The sequence below is a fragment of the Lichenostomus cassidix genome, chromosome 7 (genome assembly GCF_008360975.1).
Source record: "Lichenostomus cassidix isolate B80296 chromosome 7, HeHo_3.0, whole genome shotgun sequence".
NCBI lineage: Eukaryota > Metazoa > Chordata > Aves > Passeriformes > Meliphagidae > Lichenostomus > Lichenostomus cassidix.
The window spans coordinates 8,963,447-8,987,497 of record NC_139488.1 but is presented as its reverse complement, the minus strand read 5'-3'; the positions used below and the strand labels follow the sequence as shown (position 1 = coordinate 8,987,497).

General features: G+C 46.4%; 1 protein-coding gene across 2 annotated transcripts; it reads left to right on the top strand.

Moving 5' to 3' along the window:
- Positions 1-5,172: 5,172 nt before the first annotated feature.
- LOC146434483 (maestro heat-like repeat-containing protein family member 7) lies at positions 5,173-11,240 on the top strand. Of its 2 annotated transcripts, XM_085066054.1 has the most exons (15): positions 5,173-5,978; positions 6,221-6,288; positions 6,395-6,763; positions 6,945-7,093; positions 7,351-7,498; positions 7,728-7,915; positions 7,998-8,135; positions 8,413-8,527; positions 8,702-8,839; positions 9,076-9,252; positions 9,382-9,537; positions 9,694-9,795; positions 10,193-10,289; positions 10,447-10,511; positions 10,801-11,240. In XM_085066054.1, exons 1-15 carry the CDS (start codon positions 5,861-5,863, stop codon positions 10,813-10,815), a joined length of 2,043 nt encoding a protein of 680 aa, XP_084922180.1. In that variant the 5' UTR covers positions 5,173-5,860; the 3' UTR covers positions 10,816-11,240. The 2 variants fall into 2 exon arrangements, with proteins under 2 accessions (XP_084922180.1, XP_084922179.1); XM_085066053.1 differs by lacking the exon at positions 10,447-10,511.
- The last annotated feature ends 12,811 nt before the right edge of the window (positions 11,241-24,051 follow it).

Here is a 24,051-nt window from a genome sequence, read left to right as displayed (position 1 = left end):
CGCTACAGCTCAGGGTACATAAAAAGAACAAAATATGATGCAGGTTACTGAAACACTCCAAATGAGCACTCCAAGGTGTCCAAGGAAGAGGTGAAACAGCTCTGAAGAAAGAACATATCTGCAGCAGATGGGACTGGCTGTGCGTCCTTGTTTCCTTGTTGTGAACACCATTGCCATAATGGTGACTTATTGGTTTGTCGTGTGAAACTCAAACAATGCACATGAGAGACTTTTTTCCAGAGGAACTGTTCTAATGACCATCTTCATGACATGGGTGGATAGTATAGCAGCCAGGAAAACAGCATCCTTTTTAAACAATTCAGACATGAGATGATTGATTTTTTTTCCCGACACTGTTTTGCAAACATAAACACAAGAATCATTTTTGTGACATCCTGCCAAGACAGCTTCAGGCTTAGAAAAGTTTTTAAGAAGTAAGGATGTCTTCTCCATGCTCATCATTACATAACTTGCTTTCAGATAAGCACCACAGAGAGCCATACAGCAAGAAAACCAATTATAAGTTAAGGAGAAAAGTAAAATTTTTGTGGAGAGAGATTAAAAGAAAAGGTGATTTATTGTCTTGAGGTGAATAAAGAAAACGGGAGTTCCAGATCAATAGGGAGAAAAAAACCAAAACCACAAATTAAAAAGTGACTCCTGACCTCACACTCAGGGAAAGGGACAGAAAGGGACTGGAGAAAGATCTGGATTGGATAGACTATACTGACTGGTGCTTTTGTATCATAACTGTGACCAAAAAAAAAAAAAAAATCTTAGTCCTCCTTAGAGATCAGAAAAGATCTATTATTCTATCCATGCTATGTGTCCTAAAGGTAGCAAGTTGCCCTGGGTAAGCTAAATCGTCAGTTCCTTTATTTCATATGCTCTACAATGGGTGAGAAACTGTATCTTCATCTCTTTGACTGTAAGACTGTATCTGAATGGCAATGGTTTAATGCTAACACAATTTAAGAGACTGTCCTGAGCTTTGACTTGAAAGTGTTTGCATTGGGATCTCTTTAAGCAAGTGAAAAAAGAAGTTGTAAAACACTGAATATCAAGTTCTCCCTCTGAGCTTTTTTATTTGAAATTGTTATGGACATTAACGATGTTGATGAATCAGTTCTTCAAACACCTTTTCTTTTCACAGGGTGTCATTTCTGCAGCAAGTAGGAACATGCACAAGAGATACTATTTTTTTTCAGGAAGCTCATTTATTTAGCATGGTCAGCAAGACATAATGCCCTCAGGGTGTTGCTCAGAAAGAAAAGTTAGTCTTCTTTAGGACTTAAAATGAATAAGGTTTCTTAGGGTTACACAGTCAGTCAGAAGTACAGACATCCGACAGGGTTTATGGTGAGTCAGTTGTTTGGAAATGTATTTCCAAGAACTCTGAAGTCTCATCACAGCCATGGAACACCACTACTGAGAACTGACTTGTATTTCTGATGTGCGTCTTTACCCTGGAAACTCTGTAGGGATGAAGTCTGGAGAACCTGTAAAAATTCTCATTATGCATCCTCTTTTTTAGAAAGCCATAAGTCGTATTTGAAAATTTCTGTGATCTCTACCTCAGAGTACTGACCCTTCAGTACAGGGGAGCTCCTAGGATGTTGTTCCTACATGTTAACATTCAGAATGAGTGAAATCTTGACTTCTGCACTACAATGTTTTAGACTATGCCAGGAGAGAGACTGACTGATGTTATGATAGTTGCCCATGCTTCTGAATGATGTACTTTGTCCTTGCTATTTGCTATCCAAATGCTATCAGTGCTTCTACCCATATGCCTTACCTCTGTCAAAAGTGAATAAAAGGCAGGAGAAAGTAAGATTTTTTTTTAAGGGAATGAAGGAAGTGAGGCCATTGCTCCAAGGACCTCCATAACTTGCTTATGTTTCTTTATCAGATTCTTTATTCAATAGAGCACTGGACACCTGGGACCATGGAAAAGAAGAGAAAAATGACAGGAAGTGGTCACAGCACCAAATGTGCCAGAGTTCAAGGAGTGTTTGGACGATGCTCTAAGGCACAGGGTGGGTTTCTTGGGGCTGCCCTCTGTCGGGCCAAAAGCTGGACTTTGATGAGTCCTGTGCATCCCTTCCAACGCAAGATATTTTATGACTTTATGATTAATTATGAAAAAAGAACTGCAAGAAAGGGCAATACAACAGGATGAGAAGTACTCTTAGATAGCAGAACATTACCATTTAAGAGTCACCACTGCTGCAAGAAACTACTCAGAGACAGATCGACCTCACTCTCTCTCCAAGAAGTTTTCACATTCTATCACACCCAATAATTTTTAAAATACTCTGTAAAAAGCTAAGACTCAGAGCAGCTTTAATAATCATAACATAGAAGAACAAGCAAGGAAAACAATATATGCTTGATCCCTTCATGTTTAGCTGCACTGAACATTTTGTTTGTAGTGTGAATTTGCATTCTTTAGAAAGGAAAATCACATGAAATACAGATAGGGGAAAATATGAAAATGGCTCTGAAAGGCCTCTGAGAGGCTTTACTCTAGTAAAACTCTTGAGAGGCCACCAAGGGTAAAACTTGAAAAAACAGAGCTGCGCACGGCCAGAGTCCACCACAGCAAATCCATTGATGCGTAAGTTTCCAAAGGTTTGAAGACTGCAAATCCTACACAGCCAGAATGAAAATCCCATCCTGAAATCACCATGCATTTCATACATGGTAGCAGAGAGCTAACTGTAATCAGTCACAAACAGGGCATTCAGCACGGTCTTGCTGTGAGGTGAGATTCCTTCTTCTGTTGCCAAGACAACTCAATAGATGCTAATGGTGTAAATTTATTTGGCAGCCTTCTCTATACCACACCGTGGATATTAATAGGGGGCCCTCAGGCATTCATAAAACATTTAAAATTTTTATTTTTGCCATTTTTTAAAGCAGGCATAATATACACACAGGTATAAAATGAACACTGCTGTCCATGGAAAATTAATAGTACTCTAAAAGAAAGAAAATTATGGTAATAAAAAGAGTGTATAGATCAGTGAACAATAGAGTCTGGACCAGAGATTCCCAGAAAGGCAAGAAAGTACTTTGTCTTCATGGTTTTTCTTTGTGTGGACTCTCACTTGCTGGGATTTGCTATGCAACAAAAGGATTGCCTTAACACGACTGTTTCCTCACTTAGCAATACGATGCAATTATTCCACCTTTGAGCAGAGGGTAGAAATTCAATGCTGACAGTGATTATAAACACTTGCAAAAAATTTGAGTCATCACCGCACAAGTCCAGCACCATAAGCAGCCCAGTCTCACAAATCTTTCAAGACTTCAAGTGCCAAAGTCCACTTCTCGTTTTCACAAAATTCAAAATAAGGAGCAAACCCAGAGAAACACCATCTTGTTGTTTCTCACCCAGACTTGTTGACTCAGAGCTTTCTCAATGCCTCTCTAGAAGCTGCTCTCGAGGCCAGAGAGTAGGGTGGGGGGCAGATTGCTCAGCCTGTTCAAAGTGGGCAGTGGGAAGAAAAAGAAAGGCCCGGCAGCTGCCCCAGTGCAGCAGCCTGAAGAGCACAACAATTCTCCATCCCTGCAGAGTGATGGTCCTGTGCCGGCAGGACCCGGCAGCCTCACAAAAGGAGGTCCGCCAGGGTGGGTATCTCCATGAAAGTCCGGCGGGGTGGCCCTGGGGTGCGCTCCGAGTCATGGGTCTCCGGCCTCAGAAATTCTAGCAGGAAACGTGGTGAGACAAAAGAACAAACTGGACGCCATCTCCGGGTCTGCCAGGGAGGTTTATTAGGGTCCTTAGCGGGGTGCAGGGAAAAGAAAGGGGGAAGAAAGTGGGGGAAGGGAGTAAGGGCTGGCAGGTTCGAAGATGGAGACCCCAGGCTCCTGACATATCGGCTTATAAGGGAAGGGAGGGGAGAGGGATTGGCTCTCTCAGAGCGTATCCTGGGAGGTCTGAAGGAAAGACAGACAGGAGAACACACCAATAGATTTCATATAAGGCAGGGTGCATGTTTCAAAAACAGCTAATAACATATAGAGCAGAAGAACAAAGAAAAAACCTCATGGAAATCTGAAGAACCACATTGCTACAGCAGAGGGACAGGAAGAGGGCAGAAGCAGAGAGCATCCTGGCTTAACAGAGAGCTTCGGGTGTGCCTAAAAGCCAATGAAGCAGCAGCAGCAGCAGAGTGGCTGAGAGCCAGGGACGTGCAAGTAGTGCACGGTCCCAGTGCAAGGAGCGCCGTCAGGCAGCGCCTGGATCCTGGGTGTGCTTCTGGCATTTCTGGTCCCAGCAAATGAGGAATCGCAGCCCCTGCCTCAGAAACAGTCAGAATCCCAACAAAGTGAGAGCAGAGGAAGGGGAGCCTTCCCATCTCTCTTGGGCATGGCTGCACAACAACCGCTGGTTACAGATGGCAGAAAGAATATCTGTGACTTCTGTCAGTGGTCCTGATTCTCGTGCAGGGAAGAGGAGGGGAGAGCTGCACTTTTTTGGCCACTTAGATATCTGGGTCAGAGACAGGATTAGTCTTTTTGCAGTACACTCATTTGGTTGGGGTACTTTTGTAACACTGAGAGGACTTTCATGCCTTGAGAGCTTTTATTCCTTAATAGAAATTTTATATTATTATCCCTTCATGGAAAACCCTTTGCAAACCAAGGAATGGCACCAGCGCTGCCAGGGCTCAGGGGGGTGGCAGGTCTGCTTCGGCAGGGACTCTGCCACACCTCCTGACTGCAGTGCTCCCTGAGCCCCAGGGCTCAGAGCAGCATTCTTCCTTGGCCCACACCTTCCCTGTGTGTGTCACACGCCCGTGTTTGGGATGGCCAGCAGCCGGGACTTGTCCTAAGGAGGCTGTGCCAGCTTCTGTGGAAGGCCCTGTGCCCTTCCAGCTGTGGGGACTCCTGCTGCTGCTGTCCTGAGCCCACAGAGCAGGGGAGCGTTTGCTTCTTGTTTGAGCTGCCCCTGAAATTCCTATCAGGCTGTCTTAGGCACTCAGGACAAGGGATTCCTTCACCCCGGGCCACATTGGGACAGTGGCAGTGTGCCCAAGGGCCCCTTTGTGACATGGTGCAGCATGGTCACTGTGGCGTGTGACAGCATGTCCGAGGGCCCTTTGTGACACGCCGTGACATAGGTGCTGGTGGCAACGCAGCCACGCCAGAGTGCTTGGTGCTCGCGACGGGACAGGACGACTTGTTCGTTGCTGCCCCGGAGCTTTTCCGAAGCACTACCGCTGCAGCTGACCTTGCTGGCAGACTGTGGCACTTGGTGACTCGGAGCTTTTCCGAGGAGCCTCCACTGCAGCTGACCCTGCGGTCAGACTGCAACACTTGGTGACTCGGAGCTTTTCCGAGGAGCCTCCGCTGCAGCTGACCCTGCGGTCAGACTGCGGCACTTGGTGACTCGGAGCTTTTCCGAGGAGCCTCCGCTGCAGCTGACCCTGCGGTCAGACTGCGGCACTTGGTGACTCGGAGCTTTTCCGAGGAGCCTCCGCTGCAGCTGACCCTGCGGTCAGACTGCGGCACTTGGTGACTCGGAGCTTTTCCGAGGAGCCTCCGCTGCAGCTGACCCTGCGGTCAGACTGCGGCACTTGGTGACTCGGAGCTTTTCCGAGGCATCTCCCATCCCCGCAGCCGTGGCCTTCGAGGCCAGACTGTGGGATTTGGTGACTTGAATCGTTGGCGAGGAGTCTCCCGTCCTTGTGGCAGGAGTCCTCGAGACCAGGGTGCAGGACTTGCTGTCCTGTAGCCTTCCTGAGGCTTCTCTGTGGCAGGTGCCTTCAAGGCACCGCTGCGGGACCTGTTGCCTCAGACTTTTCCCGAGGGCATCCCCTTGCAGGTGCCCTCGAGGTCAGACAGCAACATGGCGGGCAGATTGCTCAGTATGTGCAAAGTCTTCAGGGGGAGGAAGAAGAAAGGCCCTGCAGCTGCCCCAGCGCAGCAGCCTGAGGAGCTGGAGCAGTTCCAGCCACTGCAGGCTGGTGAGTGGCACAGCTGGGCCTCAGGGCTGCTGCCTGGAGCCAGCTTGGCCCCGTCCCATCCCAGCCCCTGTGGACATGGCCACGGACAGGATGGAACAGGGGCCGGGGCTGCCCCCGCCGGCGGCCGTGCTCCATGCCCTGGGCATCCCGGGGCTGTCCCTGCCTGGGCAGCGCAGGGCTGGGCCGTGTCCTCCGGCCTCTCCCGCAGCCCCTCATCCCCGGCTGCGCTCGCTCTTTGCCAGGTGCAGGCAGGGACCGGACAGGAGAACAGGACCCCCCCGCCCCTGGCCGCTTCCGCAGAGCAGCGCAGGTACCTGCAGCCATCCCCACCTGGGTTGGGCCCGCTGTCGCTGCTCAGCTGAGCATGGAGCGCTCCATGGAACGTCCCTCTCTTCCCAACCTGCGTTCTCCTGCAGATCCTGCGCAGGTTCCTGCACCTTCGGCGGACAAAGAAGAGCACTGCAGATGCTGAGGGCACAGCCCAGCCTGACTCCAGGCCCACCGAGCTGCAGGACACTGCAGATGCTGAGGGCACAGCCCAGCCTGACTCCAGGCCCACCGAGCTGCAGGCAAAGCCCAATGTCAGCACAGGATCCACTGAGTGCGCAGGCAGCTCTGACACGGAGAAGGCTGATGTGGCACTGAATGAGGGCATGGCCATGAAGAACAGTGACACCGGAACGACTCGGGGCATGGCAGATACTGACATCATGCCCACTCCGACTGTCATGCATGCTCCCACTCTGGATCTTCCTAAGGAGATTATTATTTCTTCTCAACCGCAGGTAAGCAGCTGGAGGCCTCCCAGGATCCTGTAGCCCCTCAAGCCACATCCACTGGGCTCCCTCAGCCTTTGAGGGCAGCACAGTGCAGTGGGAAGGGAAGCGAAGCGAAGTGCTTCTTGGGGGAAGCCGGGGAAGTTGCTCCCTTGGACAGCACTCCAGGTCTTCCCCATGCCTCCTCCAGGTGCAAGCCATGGTGAGGAACATTCACGAGAGACTCATCTCCCATGTCACCGTGGATGCCAGCCTGCAAAGTACCATTCTGACACTGGCTGAAGGACGCCCCACTGATTTGGTGCTGAGCCTCCTGCGCTGTGCCCCAAACTGTGACAGGTGCGGGACACAACTGCCTTGAGAGCCCAGGGCTCAGCAGCCTTTGGGGTCCATCACCCTGCAGAGCCCATCCAGTGGGGTCTGCCAGACAGGCAGAGAGTTCCAGGACCCTCAGGCCTCTCTGTTTCCTGAGCCTGCAGCCATGCTCCCTCCCTGCCCCTCAGGGCCCCGGGGCTCTGTAACACAGCCCCAGCTTAGCTGCACAGGGCATGGTACCGTGGCTGAGATGCCCTTGACACAGAGCTCTGATCCCACAGAGCTGCCGCCATGATGTGGAAAACCATAGCATCATCGGGACGAGCAGTGGAGAAGGTGCTTCCAGCGCTGCTCTGTGTGATGGAGGACAGGCCACAGCATGGCATGGCCACCTCCGATGGGGACAACAAGGATGTCTTTGCCCTGGCTGTGAGTTTCTGGAAGTGGCCTTTGCTCGCCCTGCAGGTCACCTCTCCAGCAGCTCTCCATCCTCTCCCCGCCCTGCATCTCCCTGCCTCGGGCGCTGGGCTGAAACCTGGGCTAGGGCCAGGCTCAGGGGCAGCAGCAGGCTGGCTGCTCCCCCTGCTTCTCCCCTCGGGCCCTGCCACGTGGACACCTTGGCACTGAGCGCCGTCTCAGGGTGCTTTGTCTTTTGCAGGCGACTGTGGCACTGTGGGTGATTGCGCAGGTGCCCCAGTGCCACGACGCAGTAACCCTTCATTCCGCCCGTCTGTTTGTGGCTCTGCTCTTCCAAGTTTTCATCACCACAGGGCAGATGCCAGAGGACGTCAACAACATCTGGAGAGCGTGCCGGGAGGAAAACTGCCTTCCCACCAACCCCAACAGGTCCCACTTGTCCTGTCCTTCCCATGCCCTTGTGGCCAGGGCCAGTGCTCCCAGCGTGACCTGGGCTTTGCTCTGCACACAGGTTTGCAGTGCAGACCATGAAGGCTCTGCTCTGCCGACTGAAGTGTGACGATGAGGTGGTGGCTTTGGAGCGCAGGCGCGTCTGGGACACGCTCCTCTGTGCCGACACCCACCACTACGCAGTGGGTCTGCTGGCCAGGTGAGACCCCCTTCTCCCTGCTGCCCCCGGCACTGGTGCCCTGTGCCCGGAGTGCCCCACGCCGTCCCTGTGGTTGTGGGCGACAGGGCCTTGTCACTGAGGGACGGCCGAGCAGACTGGAAAAGGCTGGCAGAGGAGGGTGCCCAGGAGCAGCCACCTCCCAAAGGGCCCACGTCCCTTCACAGGGTGCTGGGGAAAGATCAGACCTCTGCAAGTCAGTCCTGGGAGAGGTTTTCCCCCTGTGGCTCAGGGTCTTGGTGCCTTTTCCCCCTGCCAGGGAACTGCGCCGTGGCCTGACCCCGTTGTGTACCCCGATCACCATCTGCCTGCTCAAGGTGCTCGTCAGGGAGAAGCCACGCTGGGATCTGCCTGCCCTGGCATTTCTTGTGGAGGTGAGGCTGATGGCCGGCGCTGCCTCGCTCAGCTGCCTCGCGGCTCTCTGGCTTCTGGTAGCCACAGCTGCCTGGGACGGTCCCCGCGCCCTGGGCTGCTGCTGCCTGGGCACAGCCCCGTGTGGTTCCAGGCTCCTGACATGGGGTCCCCTGTCACTGCCCTGTGACTCTCAGGTCCTGGAGTGTCTGGACTTGAAGGAATGTGGTCGCAGGATGCTGCAAATCATGTCAAAGCACCTGCAGAGTGAGTGCAGGGAGAGGTATCGCCTGGCGCTCAGAGGCCTCGTGGTGCTCAGCAAGGATCCCAAGATGGTGAGAAGGAGGCAGTGGCTGAAGCTGTGCTGGCAGCGTGGGGCTGGGGAACGCCACCCCTTGGGCTTGGCTGCGCTTCAGGAGCTGAGGCAGCTGCTCCCAGCTCTCCTGCCTCCCGGTTCAGCTGCCCGAGTGATTTGGGACAGGCCTTTGGCCTCTGGGCCCTGCGGCAGCAGGGTGGGCCTGCAGTGCCAGGGCGGCGTTGCTGCTGCAGCACAGCCTTGTGTTCCACACAGATCGATTACATATACACACTGACCCAAAGGCTTGTGGAGCTGCTGGGAGATGCAGACGGAGAGGTGGTCAGGATGAGCCTCTCTGTCTTGAAGAATATATGTGGGGATGATGATATTGAGATATCCAAGACCACTGCCCCGAAGCTGGCTGAGGCGCTCCTGCCACTCTTTGAGAACGTAAGGCTCCTTGCCCCAGCCATAGGCACTGGGTGCTGCCCGGAAACTCTGTGCCCCATGGATTTTTGGACCTTTGCTCAGGTGGGCCTGGAGAAGTTGGTGCTAAGGTCTTATGCTCTTTGCCACCAGGACAACAATGATGTGCAGCTGCTCTCCTTTCACCTCTTTCAAAAGGTGATGGAGTTGGTAGTGAAGAAGGGGAAAAAGCATCTGAAGCCAATTGTGAGCCAGAGCGTGTTCTCACTTTTAATCCACTGGCATGATGAGAACCGCTCTGTGGCAGAGGTGAGGATTCGTGGGCTGCTGCTGCATCCCTGGGAGGGGCTCGGCTGCCTCCTGCCTTGGTGCCTCGCAGGCTCCAGCCTCCCCTGGCCTTGGCACAGGGACACGGTGCTGTGCCCTGGGTTCTGGTGCCATTTCGGGCTCTCTGCTGCTCCCCAGGCCTCTCACAAAACGCTGCTGTGCGTGACCCGATTCCTGAAGAGGAGGGACCTGGAGGAGCTGCTGGAGAAGGAGCAGCGGATGAGGTTCGCAGAGTGCCTGGTAAGGACAGCCTGGGGAAGCCCCCTGTCCCCGGTGCTCAGTGTGCGGGGCTGCCAGCTGTGTTCCTGCCCGGCGCTGCTCCCCACACGCCGCTGCACTCCCCGGGCCGCGGGGGCTCTCGCCCAGGCTGCTCTGGCCCCGAGCCGGCTGCCCACGGAGCTCCGGCCAGCTGGGCTGTGCAGCTCCCCGGGCGGCACGGCGGCTCCCCGGGCAGCACCCGGCCCTCTGCCCCCTCCAAAGCGCGGTGCCGGCGGCTGCCGGCCGGGCCTGCGGGCTCTGCGGGCTCTGCGGGCTCTGCGGGCTCTGCGGGCTCTGCGGGCTCTGCGGGCAGGGGAGGCCAGGGCTGGCCGCAGAGCCCGCGCCAAGCTTTCCCTCTGCGCCCCGGCGCTCTCTGCAGCTCACACAGGACGAGAGCCGAGAGCACCTCCGCCACACCCTGTCGTGCCTGGAGATCCTAGGGAAGGCCCTGCGACAGGCGACCCTCGGGGTCATCGGTGAGCCACGAAGCCGGGCTCCCTCCATTCCTGCTCCCTCCCCGGCCCGGCCCGGGCTGAGCCGTGCCAGGGGAGGAGGCCGTGTGGCCCCAGGGCTGGCAGTGCCGCTGCGGGGCAGCTGCGGGGCCCGGGGCCATGACAGGCTCTGCGTTCCCAGGGGTCTTCGGACTGCACACCGCGGGGCGGCAGAAGAACTCCTCTCAGGAGCTCAGTGAGGCCACGGTGAGCGAGGGCAGCGGGGCGTCAGCGCGGGCTGGCGGGGGAGCTGCAATCCCTGTCCTGGCTGCGGAGGGCTCTGCTCCCTGTGCGGATGAAGGGTGCCGTGGGCAGAGCACGGAGGGGTTTCAGGGACACGGCGGGGATCCATGGCCAGCACCTTCCGGCTGATCCCGCTGTCTCCTGCTCCCTCCTGGCCATGGCAGGAGCTGCGTGGGATGGCCCTGGCCGGAGTGTCTCCTTGGGTCCTCGAAGATCCCGACTCTGACCGTGGCTCTCCTCCTCTCTGTTGCAGCCCATCAAGCTGTGAGCCAAGATGACAGCCCCTGCTGCCGTACCGTGGGAATTCAAGCCCAGTTTTCCCAAGGAGCTGCAGCACTGGGGTCATCTTGAGCATCAAGACAAGCAGTGTCCCTAGAACAGGACCAGGAGACAGAGCAGGGGACACCACCTCTCAGTGCCACTGGAGCTTCAGGAGCAGCTGCTGACGCTCACAGCCGAGGCTGTGCGAAGCTCCAGGATCTCCTCCCTGTTGACAGCTGCTTCCCTCCAGCCCTCAGACCCTGCCCATCGCCTTGTTTCCCTCCCAGCCCTCAGACCCTGCCCATCGCCTTGTTTCCCTCCCAGCCCTCAGACCCTGCCCATCGCCTTGTTTCCCTCCCAGTTCATCCCCTCGCTTCGCCTTGTGTTAAATAAATAGTTTGGCTTCTCCGCTTGACCCGAGTGAGAAACAAAGCCCACTCCTCAGTTTAAATTTTAAGGCTACTATAAGGGACAATAGTGGACAAAGTGCATAAAGCAAAAGTGACGGCGCAGCATGCTTAGCCACAGCCAGAGGCACACCGGTTACAATGGCAATACTTATCAACCCTTGGTATTGCATCAGCTACATACATATTCATAAACCTTTATACATAGTCAAACATTTCTCCAAACCAATTGGTGTTTTCCCAGAACTGTTTAACATGGCACCTCTTCTGTTCCACCATTTTAGAGCGTGCTCAGTTGTCTTTGTTGTTGGGCGCCTGTTACTTCTTGATGCATTGAACAGGTTTCAGTCCCTTCACTGATTGAATGTCATCCAATCATTTCACACCAACATCCATATTACAACAGTTTGCCACTATTAGCATGACCACAGCTTTTAACCAACACATTTGTATTGACATAACTCAAAGCCTTAGTGAAAACCAACATCTAGTTCCTATTTATAGCAAAACCACTTCTTCAAAAGTCAACATTATAATGCACAACACATAATATCCAGTCTAATATCTGTGAAAGCCAGCACTATAGTATGTATTTATCACACCGGCGTCTCTGTGGAGCTGAAGCACCACAAAACCTGAGCCCTGGGACACACAGGCCTCTGCTGCCGTTCTCTTCCGTGCCGTGTTTTGTGCAGAGACGGAGAGGAACGAGGGCAGATCAGGCTGGAAAGGTCCCTGTGCTGCAGGTCCAGTTCCACAGCCTCATGGAGTTAAAGGTCTTGCTGAACGCAGTGAAGGCCGTGGATTTTGGAAGAGCCAACTTGAGTATGCTTGGAAGGCAGCTGTGAGGGATTCCATGGCGAGCAGCCACGGAGGGCAAAGGAGCTTGGAATGCTGGAAGGTTTCAAGAATAGCTTCCTGAAAGCACAGCAATGCTCCATCCCTGCACAGGGAGAGGAAGAGGGCAGAAGCAGAGAGCATCCTGGCTTAACAGAGAGTTTTGGGTGTGCCTAAAAGCCAACGAAGCAGCAGCAGCAGCAGCAGCAGAGTGGCTGAGAGCCAGGGACGTGCAAGTAGTGCACGGTCCCAGTGCAAGGAGCGCCGTCAGGCAGCGCCTGGATCCTGGGTGTGCTTCTGGCATTTCTGGTCCCAGCAAATGAGGAATCGCAGCCCCAGCCTCAGAAACAGTCAGAATCCCAACAAAGTGAGAGCAGAGGGAGGGGAGCCTCCCCATCTCTCTTGGGCATGGCTGCAGAACAGCTGCTGTTCCTTCCTCCGCCTGGGTTTGGTGTCTGCTGACCCCAGAGGCAGCCAGCTTGTGCTCTTGTCCAAAGACTGTTCAGAGCAGGCATGCGAAGTGCTCCATGCACAGTGGAGAGTCCTGGAAGAGGCTCACAAGAGCATCCTGCGGGAACAGGGCTCAGAACCAGGAACAGCCTGGTTTTGCTGCCGTGACCACAGGCAGGAGTTCAGGAGTCTCAGGGAAGAGGCAGCAGGCAGCTTGTGTTTGTAGGGGGCCTGGGGCTGCGTGCTTCAACCCACATGTGGGGACAGACTTAAGGGATCACATTCTACCAAAGAAGAGATAATTGATCCTGTGGAGGGAAAGAATACATCCTAGAAGTACGGGCAATACCAACTGCACTGTAGCTGTTCGTTACAGTAAATATAGTGAAAGGTGAAACATATGGTAGGGTCTTAAAAAATCCAATGACACATCTCTTTTCTGAATGGCAATTTAAAGTGAGTTAAGATCTACAAATGCATTAGCAAATACATGTTCTTTCTACACTTTAAAAAGAACCATTGAACTGCTGACAGATGCTATAGCTGGAAATATCTCAAGAATAGCTCTTTCCAAACATACTTCTTATTGTTACAGATGAGTGTGTTTTTCCAGTAGCTAGGTAACCAGAAACACTTCCCTTTGGCTAGCTGGCCTTTAGACTCTTTCGTTTTAAGTAGAGGAAAGGTAAGAAAGAAGAAATTGGGTTAATAGATGTCTGTGATAAAGAGAGATGTGCACAAATTTGTCTCTTCAAGGGTGGATGAGCCCCTGCAGTAAAGATGCACTGTGTAAGACCTCCTGAATCCACTGAAACTTGCTTGTTATGTTGTTGGACCACTTTGGAATTCTGCTTGGAAAAGGCCTCATCTACAGTTTTGAGGCAACAAGTGGGTTGAACTCCTTGTTTAGTCACTGAAGTGCACAGGAAAATGCAACTAGATCCTCAATGTGACCTTGAAAAATGAAATGCTTTGAAGTGCAGGATTTGCTTCACAGCAGCAGAGTAGAACTGTGTCCACTGGGCTTTAATTTGGTATTGTCTGAAGCTCTTTTATCTTGCCACATTTTCAGAGAATATTTACTTTCAAATCTCTAGGGAAATCCGGATTTCCAGAGGACATTTATTTCCAAATATCCGAGGAAAAGGAGCTCCTTTACTATTCCATACACACTGAAAGGCAACAGAACGATACTGTGGTTTTGCCACTGATGTTAGGGGATGAAATAAAATTGGTTATTTTTAAAAAGAACAGAGAAAGTTTTTTCAGCTGCAATGAGAACCAGAATAATTCCACCATGTTCCTTGAATTTCTGAATGATTTTCAGAGAAAACCATTTCTTTTTTTCAGAGAAAACCTTTTTTCCCAGAGAAAAAGATGCAAGTGATTCTTGAGATTTCTAAATTTTGTGGAAAAATTTAGGAAGGGAAGATGTTCATAGCAAAAGTATATGGTGAGATTTTAATGGGATATATTGTTTTATGCAATACCTTTTAGTTGTATTTAATAAAGACATCAAAATGGGTTTGAAGGACATCTTGGCATATATATTTCACCTCTATTAGCTGCTAAGATAATGGACCTTCTCCTATTAGTTCTGTGTGCTAATCTACCATCTTTAAAGACACCAATAAATATTTACATCATCAATAAAATTAGATACCAACAGAAACATTGCTTTGGAAATAAATTACTGAAAATAAATTCAAATATACAACCATTTTAAAAGGAATAGTTCAGATGTAAATCAATCCATCCTGAAAAAGAAAAAAAGGGCTCTATTTCCACAGAAATTGGATATCAAATTGACTTTGCAGCTTTTAATGGCGAGTATTGCTTTTCCTTTTCCCTCTGACATTTTAGGCTAGTCCTACAGGTTCTGTAAGAGGCGCTGATGTGTTTTCTGCCCAGTGTTTTCTGCTTGGCAGAGCTTTTATGACAGGGATACAAACCTCTGCTCCCCAGAAAAGGTTTCCAGATCAATGTTTCCAAGTAATCTATGAGAGCCCATGGGTGCCAGAATATTGATTTCCTGCTCAGGACCAGAGCAGAGGCAAATCAGGATGAGGTAGGAGAATAGGGTTTGATTGAACTGGGAACCTAATAATGTTATGGAGTCTATGTACATGAAACACAAAAGTCAGCCACCATCATTCTTGTCACAGCAGTCTTAGCCTCTCCTGTCATCCTGCTTCCAGCCCATTCCAACTCACAATATGCCCCAGTGTGTGATATTTGAGTTTGTCACCAGAAAGAAACATTGTGGTCTTCCACACTGAGCTTCTGAAGCCTCACAGCTTTTATTTAAATGATCTTCATTGTTTTCAAATAATTTCAGAGCATAAGTCTTCTGTTGCCAGACTGAGAGCTAAGTAGTTCATCTTACATAGTTTGAGGAGTTCTCACATTTCCACATGGTTTGGCTAGTGAAGATTGGAATCTGTGCCCTACTTCCTTATCTTATAACACACTCTATAAAACATACTCTTAGGTTTGCTGATTATGTTTTTGGCCTATGGAGCAAGCAGTCTGATAAAATTCTGACTTGGACCAAGAAATTTGCAGTGGACATATGAATTCAAAGAAACAATTTCTTTCAAACTTCAGGCTGAATGCAAAATTAAATTTCTATATTAGAATCCTTTGCATTGTGGGTGAAATCAGTGGTATCCTCATGCATGTGCAGAGTGATACAGATGCCAAAAATGATGCGTTTTCCTAGCAGCAGTTGAGTCATGAGCAACAAGTAATAAACAGCAGCAAATAAAACCCCACATATATTCCAGCAATTTTTCCCTGTGAACGTGCCAATGGCTGAAGTCTTGGTATGGTCCACGACAAATAAACAAACAATGAAATTGCATAAAAGACAGCTCAGCTGTTTGAGACAACATGGGTCGATTTAGAATTGCATTTACAGCAATGCAACTGCTGTAAAATACAGTGTGACACTAAACAGCTTGACCTCTGCTTAGTCTTGCTTTCCACAGCTCTAATCTTTGGACAAAGGAACATGTGATCTGAATTGTTATCTCTAATTACAAAAGCAGTACCAAAACAAAGAATTCACACTTACTGATTTACCACTGGAACCAGATAAAATGCATGGAGAAGTTATTTATAACTATTAAGCAATGGATAGCATATCTCTCGGTTTTGGAATCAGCTATTTTTTATTAAGTTTGCCTTGAACCAAACCGAAGTTCTGAAGAAACCTGAAATGGTCAATTAAAATGTTCCATTTTAGTAGTCCCTTATTTCTGTTCAGGACTGATTTTTATAATTCAGTTTTCCTGATATGCCAGAGGTTCTCCAATAGAGCTTTCTAAAGGTGGAGAATTATTATGTCATTGTAATGTAATTTCTTAGACTCACAAGCACTAGCAAGCAACAAAACCAAACAGAAAAGGAAGAAAACAAAAACAGCAAGAAGAAAAAAAGGAAATGAAAAAGAAAGGAAGAGTAAAACAAAGAATATTGGAAAAAGGGAAAAGGCAAATCTGTTTCTCTGAACTCTTTCATTTCTCTGTAGAGCCAGATCTGCTGCAAGTTAGCAGAAGGTGTTGCACAACTCTGTAGCTAATCAACAGAACTTGTATCTTTTTTATTTAATTGCTTATAAAAAAAGCAAAATGAAATACTTTGCCTGGCACTTTTTTGCCAGTCCAGCTGTCTTCAAATAAGCATTTTCCAAGGAATCAAAAAATTAAATATATTTTCCTTGTAACTGAGCAGACAAGCAGCACATCTAACACTCACTGTTATGCTATTAACCACCACCTATATAATATATAGGTTTCTTTGTGTTATCTTTATTACATATTCTTATCACTAACTGCTTTCTAACTGAAAAGTCTCTGTTTCTGACACCTTCTTTTTCCACTGTATTATCATACTGTCTTTTTATGGCTATTGTTTTGTACCTTATTGGGCAAAGTACCCTGAGCCCTGGAGAATGCTATCACTTGCACTGGCAGGGATCCCAGAGCTCCTGTACAACCTCAGAGCCCAGTGCTGGATAGGGGAGCTCCTGGGAACTGAGCATCCCGTGGCCTGCAGGATGCTGTTCCCCCCAGCACCGCCTGCCCCAGAGCGCAAACACCACGGACACAAAAAGCCCAGCCCAGATTGCTGCCCTGAGCAGCAATTCCAAGTATGTGTCTGCCGCTGCTGGCTGAAAATTAGGGTAATCAGCTACAGGGCACATTGCTGCTCTTCTAATATACGCAGCTAATTACACTGAGCTATAATCACCTAATGCTAATTTCGACATGATACGGTGCATGAAGTTACATAGAATGTTAACACTGGCTTGGGGTACTAGGAAGATCTATTTCCCAGGGAATCAATAAGTAGAAGCATTTACTCAAGCATATATATATATATATATATGTATATATATATATATATCTATATATATAGAAGATGAAATAATTTTTTCATGATTTAAGAAAGCGATTGGTACAGATTTCACCAATGTCATCTACATATTAGTACCCAAACTGCTGCATTAGTACCTGTGCCATTTGTGTGTTTTATAGATCCTATTTATTTTTTGGATAACTGGAAAAAAATGTATCCCATAGTTACACTCAGATAGGTACACTGGATTGGGTTGTTCAAGCATATTATTCCTCTAGACATCCTTTCAAAGCAGCAATATAATAGGATATTGACTATATATGAATTGATGGAAAGAATAAAGGCTAGTTGTGACCAAATCATTGAACTTTTCTGATTCAAGTTTTGATCGATAATGTATTAATTTAGAACCCTGAGCAGAAACCTTTTACCTTTTTCTCCCTCTCACACTTTCTGTCTTTCTTTTATCACTCTCTTATGTCTCAGCATTTAAAAGGGACCCCATCAGAATCCTGTGCAATGAAATGGAGGCAGTGAAATTTTGAAAGGTTACCAAATTGTAACTTTTATATAAAACGTCTTATTGTGTTGCTGTGAAAAGACTTTTTAGTTATTGAAAGATACAGGAGAATTGTGAGCGAACTTTGAAGCACTCACACCCTCTTATTATCAAACTAACAGCAAACACCATCTTTTCATCTGCTGCCGTCTGCCTTGGCTGACATCTTTCATGTCCCAGCCAAGCTGTAGGATTCTCAGCTCTAGGCACCCTCTTAGAAATGCTCAGCTATATATTTTTGGATTATTGGATTCTGGAAAATGTAATTTCTGTCTGGTGGTAGCAAACAAAATGGGAGTGATTGGATTAGATACCATTTTACATGTAACTATGTACTTAGTTATGACAGGAATTATTGAGAGTATTTAATATCTTAAAAAGTTATTTTTCAATTGTTTTTATGAAAGATAGGAAAATCTCAGTCAGCTGATAAACTTCACTGTGGTTTAAGAAATCCTATATCCTGTATGTCATAAATTCCTGGTGTGATTGTGTACAAGCCATTTTGATTGCCAGTTAAGAAAGCCCTGGAGAAACATGTTTAATCTTCAAAATATGTCCTTGTTTATTCAAAAGGAATAATATGTGCTTAATAGGAAACTAGTGCCTTTGTCTTTCTGACCAGGAAGGGGACTCTTTCTGTGCCTATATTAATTATATCCCTTCAGTTCAGAAGATCACATTATCAGTCAGGTTTTTTATTCCTTCCTTGCCACTGGAAATGAGGAGCTCTGAGTAATTCCCTGATCTGTCTTTCCACTTCGGACTGTAATCTACATAAAGTTCATAATTTGTTATATAATGGAAATGTCATCTAATGTGAGGCAGCCTGGTGCCACTGTAATACAAGTAATAAACAGCAACATCTCATAATGTCATGGTTTTTTCTTCTACAAATAAAGTCAGCAGCAAGCTCTTATATAAAGATTCAAAGAGAAAAAAAATACATCATTGTTAATATATTTTCATAATTAGTCTCACAATGCCTGCAAACATGGTCCAATTTATGTCATTACCTGATCAAGTGAAATAGATCTCTCTAAACACTGTGATCTGCAATTACTGGAGACAAAAGTGCAGTATATTTGCTATGCATGCTTTAGCTTGCAATGAAGAGATTGCGTCGATGCATTTTTGTCCAAACCTTTGAAGCATTTTGCATAGAATTAATAACTGTTAGGAAAAAATTAGAGAAGCGGAAAGGATCCTTTTACACAAAATACCCCATAGCACATGTGTATTTTTCATTAATTTTATATTCCTGTAAATACAGTTACAGGTGCAGTTCACTTTGAAGTTAATGGATCTTCTCAAATCACATGGTAGACCGGGAATATATTTATGTACAAACAACCATATGTGAAATGATCCTGATCTGGTAGTTCTTTTTATCCCATTTATCTAAAATAGCTTCAGATCTCTAAGTGCAAGAATGAGTCACAGAGAGGGCAGGGAGAGATGCTTGAAGTATTTTGGTGTTCTGTTTCTGGTCAGAAATACATTTTTAAAGTAAATTTTATGAAACATTATGCCAACCACATGCTGGAAGTGACATTTTTTAGTGAACACAGTGCTCTATCTGTCTATGCTCGGGAGGAGGTGAAAGCAATTAGTGCAGTTTAGATCCAAAAGCCAGACGCTCAGACAAGACATGCCTTGCCATGTTCCAGAGCTGACAGGAATTCACAAACAGGGAGCTATGTTCAAGTAGATTTGTTTGGTGTAGCTGAGAAAGCAAAACTCATCTATTGACATGACTTTAGAGCACTGATTCCATGTATCCAATTCCTCCTTTAAAAGTAAGGCACTGCTTTGACATATTTGATTTGAATATAAAATACTAAAATTGATGGGACTGAAAGGGGAGCTGAATCTGATCTTAACAATAAGAGAGTTGTGGCTAGCACAGGTTTTTCCCATGAGAAATTTTCTTGTGTTTTATAAATAAAGATAAAGTTTGGATGTTGTTGGAACAGTGTCCCAGGACTTGGGCAGTGCAGGCCTGGCCAATCAGGCCTGGGGGAAGGCTTCTGACTGACCAATCTGGGTGACTTTTGAGAACTCTATATATGTGATGAAATCAAAACAATAAAGGTCATTCCTTCTTGCCACTGAGAACTGATGCATTCATTACTCTGCTAGCTGCTCAACAGCGACAGAGAGTTATTCCTCCTGCCCTACACTCCTCATCAAGGCAGCAGAGAGGGAATCAGAGACCCTTCTACAGAGCCTCTGTTCCAAAACTCAGTGTCCACAGTGCAGTTAGTGGTCCTGGGCTTTTTTTATACCTAAAGGCATTGCTATAGAGTGATTAACATGGATTTATAGAGCTCCATTAGACTCCTAGGTATCAGGACACTTTGGATTAAATTTAGATAATTCTTCAGTATAAGCATTCAGATGCTGTACTTGGTTAGATGAACCAAATTTTCCTCTGTGGAAAGGTTGCTACCATTTTCTTGTGTCACAAGAGGAAATGAAACAGAGAAAGGACCTCTGCAGAGCATATCATTATCACCTTTGGGCACAATTTACAGAGGCCCGTGTGGGTATTTTTGAAATGTTTTCAAATGCTTTCACTAAGTTATAATGGGATCAATGTTCTTGTCTTGGCAATCGAGGCTTCATGCTAAAATTAATGCTCTTGTGTTTGGCTCTGCTTTGCCTTTTATCGCATTCTGAATGTAACATGAGCCAGGGGTGCCAGTCAGTGCCTTTTTTCACTCTGATGTGAGGCTGCAGGTGGGAAGGGGCCTGCCAGGAGGGCTCCTGGGAGCACGAGGACCTGCTGGACTGGACTGGGCTGCTGTTTGACTTGTGGGAGGGAGAAGCTCTTCCCCACCATCAGCTCCATGCCTGTGTGCCATGAGCAGCCTTCATGGGGCTGTGCTCAGGTTTTTCTCCCAGCCTTCCTGAACTCCTTCGGGGCTTCAACATCTAAGTGTGTCAAAATCCAGTCCTTGCTTTTTGCAAGGTATTTTGAGAGCCTAACACTGAAAGCACAAGAGAGAAGCAGAACGTTAACCAAAATAGCTTTCTGTTGGTAAAATTTCACACAGTCTGCATTGTTGAGAGCGTGTTGAGAAAAGGTGAAAAGGTGAAAAGGTTTTGTTTCATCTGTGTGATTTCGTAAGTAAGATGCAGTTTGTAAAACCTGGTAGTGAGTGATAGTGGGTCTGGCTGACACACAGGTAGTGCTGGGCAAAAAGATCACCCCAGTAGTTCAGCTACCACAGTAAAGCTTGCATAAAGATGTTACATTTACTCCATTTCTAGTACTCCTGTGAAATACAGATCACTAGAAAAATGTGAGAGAAAATAAGAAACGAGGGACGGAACACAAAAACAAGAGGTATGAGAAATTCAGAACATGAGAAAAAACACTGTAAAAGAATAATTCAATTATCTTCTTTTTAGCTGATGTAAATCTACTTCTTGAGGTGGGAAAGGGTGGAACATTTTAAAAAACATAGCACAAGAGACTTTTTATGTGAGGTCAGCAAGTAGAAATGCAAAAGTCATCTGAATAAAATAGAATCCCAAAAACTAGCCTAAAACCCCAACAAAACAGCAATGTGTTAAACTGACTTCAAACCTCCCCTCACAAACCTCCAACTTATCAGTGAAAAAACCAGATACCAGACTTTCACTGGGGAGAGTGAGATAAGTGCTTCTGTTTTGTTCTTTTTTTTTCTGCTGTGAGGCACATGATGCCAAAAGGAATGACTTACAAACAAATGTGTTCTGCTCTAAAACCAGTGCTCTGCTTTCAGACTTTGAATTTGGCTCCCGGGAGCCAGTGAGGAATTTACTGAGAAAAAAAGGGGATCAAAAAAAATTTCCTTTTTCAAATGTTACAAAGTTGTGACCCAGCAAAAGTTAATTCCTGGCATTTTAGTCATTCCTCATCTCTTAATCCTCATGTTGGTCTCAGCTCTTTACTCATTATGTCAAGTAGATTGGGAGAAGTTTATTTGCCTTAGCTATACAAGGAGTGGGGTTTTAGGCTAAATGCACACAGGACAGCTATGAAACAGAACTAAAATGAACCATGGCTAGGCAAAAAACTAGGCAAAATTCCAAGATTCTTGCTCATGAATATTGTCCACAGTCCTCAGCTCTGTGAAATGAAGTAGATATACTGCTTTGAATAGTTACTTTACACCTTCAAACATGATTCTGAAAATGGAGTTATTTTTGATTCTTCCATTTTCTTTAAGTAATTGCAATTGTAGAGAAGACATGAATATGCTAGTGGTATGCAGTGGAAATTGAAATTTGAAATGGATTATATATTCCAAGTGGAGAACACTGCAATTGATTTATTCAAAATGCAACCTATCATTAGAAGTCAAGGACTCTCAGAAACATAAGAGTTCTGAATTAAAATGTCAATTTTTTTCCTTTAAAAGTAGAAATTAGCCATCTTTCTTTTTCTATATATGGTCTGGCTTAATTTGCACAAGCTTTATATTAAATAATACACCTTAATGATGATAGTTTCTTGCTAGGAGTGTTAACTCATTTATCATTGCCCTAGGCAACATTGGCTCTGCCTCCACTGTTAAAAAAGGCTCTAAGGCAAAGGACTGGCATATTTTATTTTACCTACAACACTTCTATATATAGAGAATAATTTTTTAGAATGGTCTATGTTTTAATACATATTTATCACATTTGTGCAAAGAGGGAGAGTGGGCCCATGGTGGCTGTACTAATTCAAGGCTTTAAGAGGTCTAGGGCTAGTTTGATGACTTTTGCTTTATTTATATAATTATCTTCCTAAAGGATTGGCACTCAAAGTGTAGGATTTAGGTGCTGAAATCCAGAACCACAATCCTTAAAACCTTGGCTTATTCTGTGGAGGATCTTCATGTCATTGTCTCAGAAGAAATATTGGGCAAAGGCTGCTTTTGGATGCTTTTCACTCATCTGTGGAGCTTGTGTCAGATGATGAATATACAGAAGTAAGTCCTAGAAAGCAACGTGCTTTTCAAAGGACTTCCACCAGGAGCTCTAGTACTATTTTAAAAACAATTAGATCAGGGGACAACTAACTATTATTTGGAATTTGGTTACATTTCCAAGCATTTTTTTACCCTCTACTAACATACCTTTTACTTTCCATAAATTAGCATTGTACAGTAAATCTTATTTTAATTAGTTTTCTGCATAGATTTTTACTACATCTGATTCACTTTTATAAAGTGTTGTGTTTGTTTTTCCTTGTTGATGCATTAACATTATTAAGAGATTTTCAATGCATTTCAGTTTTGTGCGTCAGAAATGTTATTTTTTAAAACTACCTTATAAATGTTTAGCATCTGTTTAGCATTCAAATGCTAAATACTCAGGAGGCTGGATTTGCTTTTCCAAGTACATTATTATGAAACATAATAAATCATAATTAGAATTTTAGTCTAATATATTATTAAAGCAGTGCTGCTTAACTGTTCTGGAAAATGCCATTGCTGCTGTCTTAGGTCTTCAATGGGCAGTATCTCAATTTAATGGGCTCCTCATAAACCAGTTAGGACTTTAAATTCTTTTTTTCTTCTACATTTCCTAAGTAATTTTAAGCTTCTAGTTCTGTGAATCCAAAGACTTTTTCCCTTCCAAAAAGATATCTGACGCTTCAATTGAACAAGACTAATTTTTGTAAATGTTAATCACCAATCAATTAAGTTTTCAGAAAAACATATTCTTGAAGAAGAAAAAGGAAATCCAAAATTACCAGGAAATGCTAGCATTTTTACCTGTATCTAAATTAAGGTTTTGGAAGCTGGGACTTGTATCATCAGGATTTACAGTGGACTAGGGTAAAAAGTTAGAAAACTTTGTGTCAGGAGGAGGCATTTTTCTAGGAAGAGCAACTTCCCAGTGATGAATACAAGGCGCACAAGGAGACAGTACAGTTCAGTCAGAGTCCCTTCCCTGGCAGCAAAAAGGAGTGTGAATTTTCTCCCCTGCTGCTCATTCTGTCCTGTTGACAAAACTGCTGGAAAGCTTGGGAACCCCTCAAGGGAGGTGCAAAGCCTCTGTAGCTGCACCTCTGGAGAGGGCTGGCCAGCAGGGCACTGTGTTTGCTCTGGGAGCCTGGCTGCACCATTTCCTTGCTTCATTTCCCTGAGACAAGAAGGTTGCAGACATGTGGCACTTCCAAAAAAACCCGCATGGCCCTAGGGTGTTGTTTCCTTTACTTGGTTTTCAGTGAGACACAGAATCCTAATTCAGTTAGGCTATTTTGAACAGCCTACTGATGTAGTTTGTTTGCCAGAGATTTTTGGTAATAGAGAATGATTTATACTGAACCAGACACCCATTTTCTCTTGGCTGCTATTCAGAAGCATAATTGTTTACACAAAATATTTTTTTCAGTTTTTTTCCTGTGAATTTTAAAGATTCCCTTCACCATATGTAGAGACAAGGCAAGCAAATGATGCTGACAGCTACTGGTCTATAGAGGTTAATCTCTTTTAAATGAAATGTAAGGCCAGACCTTTCTTGTTAACTATAAAATATTATTCCCACAGGTTTGCCTATTTTCAGTCTTCAATATCAGGTTTTCACTTAATTGCTTGCGAATACGTATGCTGGGAACACCTATTCAGAAGAAATGTTCTGCAGA

What these genes read in the sequence shown, in the direction of transcription:
- LOC146434483 (XM_085066053.1), top strand. Translation starts at nt 5,861, where the DNA reads ATGGCGGGCAGATTGCTCAGTATGTGCAAAGTCTTCAGGGGGAGGAAG. An exon ending in TTATTTCTTCTCAACCGCAG is followed by an intron (nt 6,764 to 6,944) that starts GTAAGCAGCTGG and finishes TGCCTCCTCCAG; the next exon opens with GTGCAAGCCATGGTGAGGAA. An exon ending in TCCTGCCACTCTTTGAGAAC is followed by an intron (nt 9,253 to 9,381) that starts GTAAGGCTCCTT and finishes CTTTGCCACCAG; the next exon opens with GACAACAATGATGTGCAGCT.